Source organism: Narcine bancroftii, chromosome 7, assembly GCF_036971445.1.
Source record: "Narcine bancroftii isolate sNarBan1 chromosome 7, sNarBan1.hap1, whole genome shotgun sequence".
Classification (NCBI taxonomy): domain Eukaryota; kingdom Metazoa; phylum Chordata; class Chondrichthyes; order Torpediniformes; family Narcinidae; genus Narcine; species Narcine bancroftii.
The window spans coordinates 166,277,260-166,289,633 of NC_091475.1; the positions used below are offsets into that span (position 1 = coordinate 166,277,260).

The window sequence follows — 12,374 nt, forward strand, 5'->3', positions numbered from 1 at the left end:
AGCAGAAAGCTAGATAATGTAATTGCTGGGGGCTGATCATTTGGTCACAGGACATTGCTGGAGGAGTTCCTCCAGGCAGTATTTTGGTGAGGTAAGAGGACAGAGAAATACGTAAAGATTTTCGGCACCCAATAATCCTCTTGCTCTACTTCAAACCAAATCAACATTATCCTTCTGTGCTTCTTGTCCCAACTAAATGGAATTATAATCCTGGATTTTTTTTAAGTGCATGTTGTTTAAGCTTTAGAAAACCTTTTTACGAAGCAAAAATTTTGTACATTCCTCTCAAATAACATTAAATTTGCTTTAAAATAATCCTGCAGCACCAGTGAGTGATTCAGGCAGAGCAAGAATGGGTGCTATGGGCAGATAGATTTACATTTTGGAAATTAGAACATCTCATTTTAAACTAGTTTTTTTAAAAGATGGTAACATAATTTTTGTATTTAAGGTTCTCCACCAGTTCAACCCCCGGGTAAGATGTTGCGTGACCGTAAAAACATAGACGTTTCTGTGTTAGATATAAATTCCATTGATCGTGAAGAAGGAGAGGGAATGGAGATGACTGAAACAGAGTCGGTGCCATCTTCTGACACCCCAGTTGGATCTCTTGAGCAATTGCTCAGTTTCCCTGAGAGTAATTCAGGTTGGTTGACAATATGGAACAATCTTAGAACAATATTATAACTTTCATCATCAAGCTCATGAGATTTAAGGCCATAGACTTCCTATGTCTTTTCGATATTTGTTATTATTTTGCAGAAAACTGTTTAATTTAATTATCCTCTGCAAAATGGACTAAATGCTGTATATTTTTAATATATTTGTATAGGCTAGAATTCAATGAAGATTTAATTGAACAATGCTAAAAAATACCAGCTGTCTGTAACCAAGTCTCTAGATAAAAAGTAGAAACGTCTTTTTCTCATGAATTGCAGGGAGCAACTTATTTTTCACCGTAAAGGAAGGACATACCATAATACAAATATGACAACATTTTAATTGACTCTGTCCACTTTTCTCATTTATTATATTGATGATTGTAGATGTTTCTCAGTGGCAGCCTGAGCCAACAAAAGAAGAAATAATTCAAAAGTTAAATAAAGCTACAAAAAATATTGACCATTTAAATGGACTCCTAAGAGATACAGAAGCCACCAATGCCATCCTTATGGAACAGATCACGGTAAGGATATTTATGACCAATGGAGCTTGACCACATCCCAAGAGTGAGCCTTGTCTGACACATTCCTTAAAACCAACCTTTTGATTGCGTCGACATTATATGCCCATTCCATATTAAATATAAGTGCCTGTGAGCGATGAGTACATTCTTGTCTATATGCTATTACCGGTAGTTACAATGCTCGTGTTGTTCACTTATGAAGATTTTTAAGTATAAGTGTGTCCATCTTTGCAGTTAGTGCAAAGGACACATCATTGTTCCAAAATCGGGGGTGGAGATGTCATGAAAATTTACTGTAAATACTGAGGTAAATTTGAGAAAAATAACCATGAAGAAGGCAATGAGAGAAGGTTTGATCTATAAAAGAACACAAATGTTTACTTGTGGTATTTTTGTATTTCTGTTTGGTTTCTAACAGTGAATATGCTTTAATTAGAAAGCAAAGTTGTTATACTTGAGTGTGGATATATTTAATCAGGTAGCCCTATCAGAATATAGAACATAGGACAAGGTGTAGGCCATCTGACCTCTCAATAAGGCCATTCAGTAAGATCGTAGCTAACCCGCTGTGGATTTGACACCCCCTACCCATGGCTCAAACATGTGTATGATTTTTTTTTTCAGAAATAGCTGACATTCTAGCTGTTTTAGTCTAGTGTCTAGTTTGCAGGTCCGACATGGATTTCTTGGTCAAGTAGGAAGATTTGGCCTTAATTATTTTGGTAATTGTTTGGTAACATTTCCTAGTCATTCATTTCATTGCAAAATGAGTTAACGATGCTGAATTTTGCCACCTGCGCTGAAAAAGAATTAGCAGTCAGCAATCAAAATCTTGGGCCATTCCCTTTAACTACATACTAAGGCTAACTGCAATTTACCATCTGCCATGACTGAGATGCGCCTAATTGATTCTGGATAATTGGCTGGAAAACAAATTATTGTAATTTGTCTCTGTCCTAAAAGAGAATTAAATTGCCTTATTTGAAATATTATGGCCGTAGTTATTCCAAGCCAAGTGGTTCTGATGAGATAATTACATTGGAAATAGTCTTTTGGCCACATTGATGTCAATTACTCAAATTTAATGCACATATGTTTATCACTCATCTTTGCTCATTGCAATTTTCTGTAGAATTGGCCTTGTTTTCAATACATGTTATTTATTCTGTTTTCACCTTTCTATGAATATTGTCTTCTGAGAAAATTATATGTTGCACAATTTGCTGTGAGCACAGACTCTAATCCAGCCCTCCTCCAAAGTGGGCCATTAGTATTGCTTTATCAAGAGTGCAAAATTCACAAGAAAATAATTGTGGATTGAAATCAACTGCTTGAGATGTTGGGTAGAAGCGTATGCAGGGCAGCGGGTAGTGCCGCTGCTTTACAGCTCCAAGGTTTGGGTCTTTTGACCCTGACTGTTGATTCTGTCTCCCATGGCAGCATGGATTTATCTTGGGTGCTCTAATTTCCTCCTGTAACCCAAATTCTTATCTGTTGATAAGTTCATTTATTATGATAAATTGCTTCAAGTAGAGGTAGATGGTAGGCATATTCAAGGTGACTTTGATGGGCATTAGGGGAAATAATAGGCTAGAGTAGCAAGTATAGACATGAAATTGTTCGGAGATACAGCACGAATTCCATGGGCCAGTAGCCTTAACGGAGAAGTTTGAAGAAAAGGGTAATTGCTTCCAAAAAAAACTCAGCAGGTCACACAGCTTCCATAGGAGGTAAAGATGTATAACCAATGTTTTGGGCCTGAGTCCTTCTATCCTCTGCAGACTTTTGTGATTCCATTGCTGTAAAATCTCTGCTGAGTCTTTGTGATGCAAAAAGCTACAACCCACAAAATGCTTTGTTTAATTGCATGTTCCTTTCTAATTTTTGCATTTTATCTCTTTTTTTCCACATAGCTGCTGAAAAGCGAAGTAAGGAGGCTAGAAAGAAACCAAGAACGGGAGAAGTCTATTGCGAACCTAGAATATTTAAAGAATGTTATGTTGAAGTTTGTATTCCTAAATGCAGGAAGTGAAAAGCAGAGCCTTCTGCCTGTAATTGACACAATGTTACAGCTGAGTCCAGAGGAAAGAAGTAAACTTGCTGCTGTTGCTCAAGGTAAAAGATGACATCTAACAAATGCTTACATTTGCACATAGACTTTCAATGGGCTTTTGCGCTGCAATTTGTAGTAATTAAAGAACAAAGAGTATGACATCCTTTTATGAAAATATAGGATATTTCTTTGGCTTGGCTTCGCGGACGAAGATTTATGGAGGGGTAATGTCCATGTCAGCTGCAGGCTCGTTTGTGGCTGACAAGTCCGATGCAGGACAGGCAGACACAGTTGCAGCGGTTGCAAGGGAAAATTGGTGGGTTGGGGTTGGGTGTTGGGTTTTTCCTCCTTTGTCTTTTGTCAGTGAGGTGGGCTCTGCGGTCTTCTTCAAAGGAGGTTGCTGCCCGCCGAACTGTGAGGCGCCAAGATGCACAGTTTGAGGCGATATCAGCCCACTGGCGGTGGTCAATGTGGCAGGCATCAAGAGATTTCTTTAGGCAGTCCTTGTACCTCTTCTTTGGTGCACCTCTGTCACGGTGGCCTGTGGAGAGCTCGCCATATAACACGATCTTGGGAAGGCGATGGTCCTCCATTCTGGAGACGTGACCCACCCAGCGCAGCTGGATCTTCAGCAGCGTGGACTCGATGCTGTCGACCTCTGCCATCTCGAGTACTTCGACGTTAGGGATGAAAGCGCTCCAATGAATGTTGAGGATGGAGCGGAGACAACGCTGGTGGAAGCGTTCTAGGAGCTGTAGGTGATGCCGGTAGAGGACCCATGATTCGGAGCTGAACAGGAGTGTGGGTATTACAACGACTCTGTATACGCTAATCTTTGTGAGGTTTTTCAGTTGGTTGTTTTTCCAGACTCTTTTGTGTAGTCTTCCAAAGGTGCTATTTGCCTTGGCGAGTCTGTTGTCTATCTCGTTGTCGATCCTTGCATCCGATGAAATGGTGCAGCCGAGATAGGTAAACTGGTTGACCGTTTTGAGTTTTGTGTGCCCGACGGAGATGTGGGGGGGGCTGGTAGTCATGGTGGGGAGCTGGCTGATGGAGGACCTCAGTTTTCTTCAGGCTGACTTCCAGGTCAAACATTTTGGCAACTAAATTCTACATTTCCTCAATCTTGCAAATTATTCACTTCAAGGAGTTTATAAATTCATTATCTTGATAATGTCCAACTCATTTCCCTCTAGTTCTCTTAATTACTGGTAGTTTTTTTTTAATCTCTAATTTTTGTTTATCTTCCCACTTCTGGTCTGATCTGTTTGACTAGATTTCACAGTTGGCAGTTTATGAATGGCTCCATTTGTAAAATCCAGACTTCTTTCCCAATCTCTTGATGACCTCAGTCTTTCCTATGTTCTATGCTCCCAATTTAGGTCTTAATACTATAGGTATTTTTTCAACAGCTAAGACTCAAACTCTGGAATTTCTTCCTTGAACCACTCCATTTTTCTTCCGGGACTTTAAAATTATATTAATTTGATCAAGCTTTGAGATAGTGTTTCATTATGTGGCTTTGTTTCAGATTTTGTTGGGTAATGCTCCTCTAAAACACCTTGAACTATTTTACTGTTATAGAATTTGTTGTTTATGATATCCTTGTTGTTATTTTTGATGCAGTACCCAAGTCATCATTCCTCGAGGTCCCTAAGCAACATAAAACTGTCAGATGACCAGAGCAGTTGGTGCTGTTGAAATCAGCTGTAAAATAAAGAGAATTAGGAGAAATGTAATCATCTGGAATTTTTTCATGGACTCCCCTGATATTTCTGAAGATGGTAATTTATTGGTAAAGTAGGGTGTTGCTTTGTATCCAAGAAAATACGGCAGACTCTCATTCACAAGCAGCCTGTGTTAACTTGCCATATTTCAGCCACTATTCAGACCTCTGGTAATAATGGAAATTCCCTCCTTCTTTGGCTTCTGCTCCTCATTCTTGGCTCCAGAGACTGCAGACTTGTGCCAACAAATCCAAAGAGAAATTGTTTTGTGATATTGATCATTATACTCCTTAAATAAGAGTTAAAAATAATATTCCCCATGGAATGAATTGTCAGACTTAAGTGGAGAATGAGTTTAGGCTCTCCCCAAAGAGAACATTGATGTCAAATAACCACAAGTAACCTTCCTCTGCTGGATTCATTACAGAAGTAGATCATGGAATGTCTTGTTCAAAGTGCATAGTAAGTGATTTTGTATTCAGGGGTAAAATAGTAGTATAACTTTAATTCAAAATTTGTATTGCCAGTAATCTGGCATGATCATTGACTTCTTGAAGATGACAGTCTTCTGGGAGAGGGTGACACATCAAGCAGAGAGCAAATGATCGCCAAGAAGTTGAACGAAAAAGTGAACTGCTGTTCAGTATCCAACCTGACAGTTGGAGGAGCATTGGCAGCCTTCCAAGCAGTCTGACCATCTACTAGATGAGGAATTTTCCATGTAGGGAGAAAATGCATGAAGGCATTTTTCCCTGTTCAACCAAATAAAACTCTAAAAACATAATCCTAGATCATTATTTCTCCATCATTATTAATTGTTTTATCTTCTAGTATTATGTAAATATAATTAAGACTTTCAACTTTCTCTTATTTTATGTTTAGGGGAAGAAGAAAGCACTTCCCGGACTTCAGGTTGGGCTTCATATCTTCACAGTTGGTCAGGACTTTGATAAAGTTTAATGCGATAAGATATTGAAGTTAACATTCCAGCCTTGCCATGATGAACAGACACTATTGGTTTATGGAGAGAAGACCTGCCTGTTGTTTCTCAAGTTGATTTTTCTACTGTGATCCCTACATGATTTGTAAATAACATTGTTATGTGTTCATTTTTTGGTCTTTTTTAATACTTCTAACTTTATATGGGGAAAAACATAACTGGAAGGAGATATTTTAAAGTAACTTGCACAGATGAATGATTGATCTTTGGTGTAAATTTATTATCTTATTTTTCTTATTCCAATATTGTAAAAGCAGTGTCAGCATGTATCTGATGATGCTTGGAGTGACCAATATAGTTACTTCATATACTACCGTAAAAAGTGCTGGTGATGTAAAGTGATCTACAGAAGTGGTAGAACAACTTAAAATGCTCAAGAAGAAATCTGTGATAGTGTGGGAAGTGGACATAATCCTATATTATCATCTATTTTAAATTAAAATAGCATCCATGTTCCTTTGCATTCAAACCCATTTTCTATTCATTCAATCCTGTAATTTTCTGTTTATTTCACATTTAGAGCAATAATTATTTTACTTGTGGAAACAATGGTTTAAATGCTGCAACATTAATCACAAACTAAATATTTGTCATGAATTAAACATGAATGGATTGTTTTTAATATATACAGAAAATTGTTTGAAAGCTTGGGGCTTGGTATTATAGGTACATAATAGTATAAAATTCCAATATTATGGGGTTATCTGTGTCATACTGACATCAAGCTTTTGGGGAAAATTAGGCTAATATCAATTTGGATCATTTGCATGTTTGAATTAATTCAAATCTACTGCATGCAGTAATTTAACTAGAATAAATTTATGCCAGAACGAAACTGAGATTGAAAGATTTGCACACCATTGAGAAGATTTTAAAAATGGTTTCTGGTGCCTCAAAGGCCAAGTGGGATATAATTTAAACAAAAATACGGTGAAGTACTCTTTACAGTGACTATTTAATTACATCTTTATTTTTTCAGTGAAGGGAACAAATGAATGATTTTGAAATGTATATGTGATGTACTTGCATTCTGAGACCATACCTTCAAGTTCATTCTTCATACATTGTTAAATCTGTCATTTAAAGATTCTTCTTTACATGTTGTTTTCTGTTTGTTTTTATTATTAGAAACAAGGTTCTACTAATTTCCCTTTTTCAGATTTTCATTAATCTCTTGTTTATAATGACTGAATCGCCAAGTGCTTCTCGTACTGCCTGAACTAGAATGTCGTGATGAGTCTCTGAATATGTTTTGCATTTTCACATGAATGCATCCAAAAGTTAAATTCCCCTGTTAAATCAAATCTTTGCCCTTAATTTTATTGACATTTTACTTTAAAGAGCTACAAACTATTTCTAATATATGACGCATCACTGTTCCTTTCAAAACTGCACTAGAAAAGGGCAATTCCATTTGTAATATGCAAAGTAAGAAATGTGAAGATTCATCTGGGGTCAGATGCTGGTTAATGTTGACTTTTAAATGGATTTTCAGCTGGTGGCCATTTTTTTTGTATTAGCACATTATGATAAGGACGTTCAAATGCAGCTGCACTTAGCTACTGTGTTGAATGAAGCACATTTTGTAATGCAATGTATGTGCAGTATTCTTGCCATATACATATTTTGTAAAATGATGCAGATGGACTATGGAAAAATCTGACCATTTCTTCTATGTGAAATCATATCTGTTCCATTCTCGTGGTAACCATTCCTTGAAAGCCAAGGATTGTGCCTGATTATTATTAGCAGAGTTTCAGTGAAAGCCCCTTATAATGTGAGGAATTCCCAGCCTGCCTTGCCACAGATAACAGTCTGCATATTTGTGATTCGCCTTGCAGATCAAATACATTTAATAATGTGAATGAAATACTGCAATTTCTTTTCACTGTATGTTAATTTAAATTCAGCCTTTGACATATTCTAGAGATAATGTACAGTTTGAGAGATGACTGCAAAGAGAAGCAGCAAAAAGTGAAAAAGCTTGTAAATTAAACAGTCTAACCTTTGAAGAATTTTGTCAGAAGTGTGACTTTGTTTTCAAATAGATATAAATTTATATCCCAGAAAACAATGTTAATAGTCAACTGATAGCTGATAAGAAAATCACTATTACTTTGGAACATAAAGTGTGTAATAACAACAAATCAAACCAATGCAAGGCTTACAGTTAATTTACAATTGAGAACAGTCAGAAATCTATTTAAGTGCATTTTGGTTTGAAAACTATTTTTGCAAAACTCAACATTTAATTTAGCATTAATGTTTCAATATGTTTTATGTAAACTTGAAATCTTTCAGAATCCCTATTTTGATTACAAATGGGGAGCTTCCTCTATTTATTATGATCTCTTTCTTCATATTTCAAATTCATGAGGCTCGGGTAATATATTTCAAGGAAGTTGAGAGTTGCTGGTATATGCTCTATTGGTTCTCAGCATGAGGTTTTTTTTCTATGTACTGTCCCCTTAATTTATCTATTGCCTATTTATATGGCAACCTCAATTTTATTGAACAATGAAGAACACCACCTTTGCAGCTCAAATTTCAAATTTATTGTCAAGACAACATTAATGACATACAACCTTGAGATTCTTTTTCCTGTGGGCTAGGCAGAATTTCTACTTATCAGTAACTAAACTGTATTTGAGAAGAAATCTCTCTCTACAAGTGTTTAGAGAGAAGTGTAAATGAACAAAGAAATGTTCAGAGTTCAATAGTTCAAATTTATTGTCAGAGTACCAGATGATGGACCAGACCAGATGCTTTCCTTGGATTCACTCTCCTGCAGGGAGTAAGCACACCAGTAAAAAGATTATCGGGGACGTGGGGGTACACAGTGGTTTTTGTTCTGATGGTCAAATTGGGCTTAGAAGGCATTGAGTGAAATACAGAAGTCTGCAGACACTATGATTGTAGTCGAAACACAGTAAATGCTGGAGGAACTCAACTGGTCTCACAGCATCTATAGGAGGTAAACATATATTACTGATGCTTTGGACCTGAGCCCTTCTTCATAAGCAAAAAGAACAGGCAGGTGTCTCAATAAAAAGTGAGAGAGGAAGGTGGAAGAATGGGAAGGAGAAGAGTCTAGACCAACAGACACGAGGTGTTAATTGTATATTGAAAGGTGAGAATTGATTTTGGCTCTGTGAAAGGCTCAGATTGGACCCCCTGCAATCCACTGGCGGTGATTGGTCGATTCGACTGCTATTGCTGCGGCCTATGGGAGTGGGTGTCTCATCCCACTTGCTGTCTACCCGATCATAGTGTTCGACAGCTATTTTCTGTGTCCTGTCTCCTATTGCATTGGATTTAGTTTTGTAGCAGGTTATGTCATTCAAATTATGCTTCACAACATGCAGGGTTGTCAGTTAATTTGGATGTAATTGGGTGGCAGGGGTTTAAATGGCCAGAATCTGCTTAAACTGTGGTATAAATAAAAAAAATAAACAAATTGGGTCCCATGCCACAGCATGGCATTCTTTCCATTCTCTTTTTTAATATTTTACTTAAGTTTTAAGAAAATATAGAATATAGGACTCAATTAATATAATAACAATAGCATCGAGTCCACGCTGCTGAAGATCCAGCTGCGCTGGATGGGTCACGTCTCCAGAATGGAGGACCATCGCCTTCCCAAGATCGTGTTATATGGCGAGCTCTCCACTGGCCACCGTGACAGAGGTGCACCAAAGAAAAGGTACAAGGACTGCCTAAAGAAATCTCTTGGTGCCTGCCACATTGACCACCGCCAGTGGGCTGATATCGCCTCAAACCGTGCATCTTGGCGCCTCACAGTTTGGCGGGCAGCAACCTCCTTTGAAGAAGACCGCAGAGCCTACCTCACTGACAAAAGGCAAAGGAGGAAAAACCCAACTCCCATCCCCAACCAACCAATTTTCCCCTGCAACCGCTGCAATTGTGTCTGCCTGTCCCGCATCGGACTTGTCAGCCACAAACGAGTCTGCAGCTGACGTGGACTTTTTACCCCCTCCATAAATCTTCGTCCGCGAAGCCAAGCCAAAGAAAGAAAAGAATATAATAACAATAATATATTGAATATAAAAACATAAGGTCTGAAAAAAATTAAAAATAAAAGGGAGAGTCCCTTCTCCCAGAACCCTTTCCCCAGATTGGAAAGGAAAGGGGATAGACAGCAAGGAATAGAAGGAGATAAAAAGAAAGAAAAAGCAACAGGAGCTAAGGTTCGACATCTCAGAGTCGCATCATTTTAAAATTATTGAATTTCTAATGAGTATACTAATTGACAAATATCAAAATAAATTATACAATCTGGGCATTTAAGTAATCTAAATAAAGTTCCCAAATTTCAACGAATATACTATATCAATTCCTAAGACTATAAGTAATCTTCTCAAGGGGAATAGAACTTTGCATTTCCATGTTTCAACGATCAATGTGAAGTTGGGAATTGGATTTCCACATTACTGTTCTACATTTCCTGGCTATTGACAACACACTTTTAATAAATTTAGATTTACTTCAGGACAAGTTACATTTTATAACTGCCAAATTCCTCAGTCGAGGCAAGTTCACCCCCACAATTTTTGTCAACGCTTCCCCCAGTTCTATCTAAAAGGGTCATAATTTCATGCATAACCAGGTGGGATGTAAAAAGGTACCAACATTTATGCCACACCTATCAGAAAATTTGGGTTTATTTTTATGCATCTTTTGAGGTGTGAGATGTAATTGGTGCAGAAAACTATAATGAATTGGTCTATATCTAGAATTAATTAAGGTAGTCATACTATCTCAACATAGATCTGATCAGCAATGCCCAAATCTGATTTCCCATCTCTCCTCTGATCTATGTAGTCCAGATTTAGGCTTTGATCTTGGATCATACAAATTAGAGATCAATTTGGTTGCACTCCCTTTTCGAATTAGAATTTCCATGGCTGAGCACATTGGTAGGACCATTAATTAACCCCACTTTTCCCTCAAAAAAATCACAATTGGCAATAGCGGAATAACGTTAGGTAAATTATATTTATTTTTATGTCCTTCAAAAGACATAAATTACCTCTGTTGATCATAACAATCTTCAATGCACCTGATATCATGTTGGTACCAGGTAGCCAAGATTCTGTTTCCAGTCATGGGTATTAAACTGTTTTGAGATAGAGGCATTTTTGAGGATAATTCCTCCTTTAATCCCACAAATTGTCTCCATTCTCATCCAGAATCTCCTCTTTGCCTAGGAGATAGCTTTCAGTAGCTGTACCTCCTCTTGTGTAGTGTGTAGCTGTAATACATGCTGATTGACCAACAACCTCTCTTTGTTCAAACTTGGAATTTGGAACCTTGATTACTTGTTCAACTCCCTCAAAGATCATTCCAATACTACAGCATTATCTCACCAATTGACTTAATTGGGTACAGCATTTCATCCATCTCAGCTTGCCTCCAAATTGATTCCTATCCTTTAAGACTTGATTACCCCATCTGGCCACCAACCTTTACAACTGCAATTATGCTTCCTGGCCTTAAGTTCCTCTCACCTCTATTGGTAAATTCATTTTAAATTGTTCAATCTGCCTCAAATGTATTTTTAAACTCCTCCCCCACTGCCAAAAATCTGAACAAATCCACCCTCTCAAAAGGATCTTCCTCTTTGAAGTAATTCACACTTTTGATAGCAGCTGTGACTTCAGGTGCCTAACTCTCCCTTTAATACTTTTTAAATCACTTTTTCATATGCACTCTTCCATGTACTTTCTCTCCTCTTCCACATCATTCGATCAACATAGAGAATGTTATGGAATTGTCTAGGGTTTTCTTTTTCTACATTGAAGTCCCTTTACAAGTAAAATAAACGTGGGTGTACATGTAGAGTAAGCATTCATATTTTGATTTCATCATGAAAATCAAGGCCCTTGATTTCTTTAAATCCCTAGATATTAAAAAAAATCTGTACTGTTGAAAGCCTGCCATTTTTACAGGTTCTTAATAATGTATCAGTTGTCTTGTATCTCCATCTAATATTTGTCATTGATTAGGGTGGCATGGTTAATGTAGGGGTTAGCGCAATACCGTTACAGTGCCAGTGACCCGGGTTCAAATTCTGCACTGTCTGTCAAGAGTTTGTACATTCCCCCCGTGTCTGCCTGGTTTTTTCCCAGGGACTGTGGTTTCCTCCCACTGTTCAAAGCATACTAGATGTTGTAGGTTGTTTGGGCAGCACGAGCTCGTGGGCCGAAATGGCTTGTTACTATGCGGTATATCTGTATAACTTGGCACGAGAATATTGCATTTCCATTAGATAGTTATCAGAATGTGAATCTAAATATGTATTTCCATTACAATTGGCTCAGTCTGATTCCTCAAAACCCAGAATATTTTTAAATGTTTATTATCTTAAGGATAGTTTTTAAAGCCATT

General features: G+C 37.5%; 1 protein-coding gene across 2 annotated transcripts in view; it reads left to right on the top strand.

Annotated features, from left to right (window-relative positions):
• Positions 1–7,981, top strand: part of LOC138739328 (GRIP and coiled-coil domain-containing protein 2) — a 134,642-nt gene extending 126,661 nt beyond the window's left edge. For both annotated transcript variants that reach the window (XM_069891139.1, XM_069891140.1), the window contains exons 20-23: positions 452–646; positions 1,047–1,186; positions 3,100–3,301; positions 5,849–7,981. In XM_069891139.1, the coding sequence (XP_069747240.1) occupies positions 452–646; positions 1,047–1,186; positions 3,100–3,301; positions 5,849–5,916 (605 nt within the window). In that variant the 3' untranslated portion in view covers positions 5,917–7,981. The remainder of the gene's footprint in view (positions 1–451; positions 647–1,046; positions 1,187–3,099; positions 3,302–5,848) is intronic.
• The last annotated feature ends 4,393 nt before the right edge of the window (positions 7,982–12,374 follow it).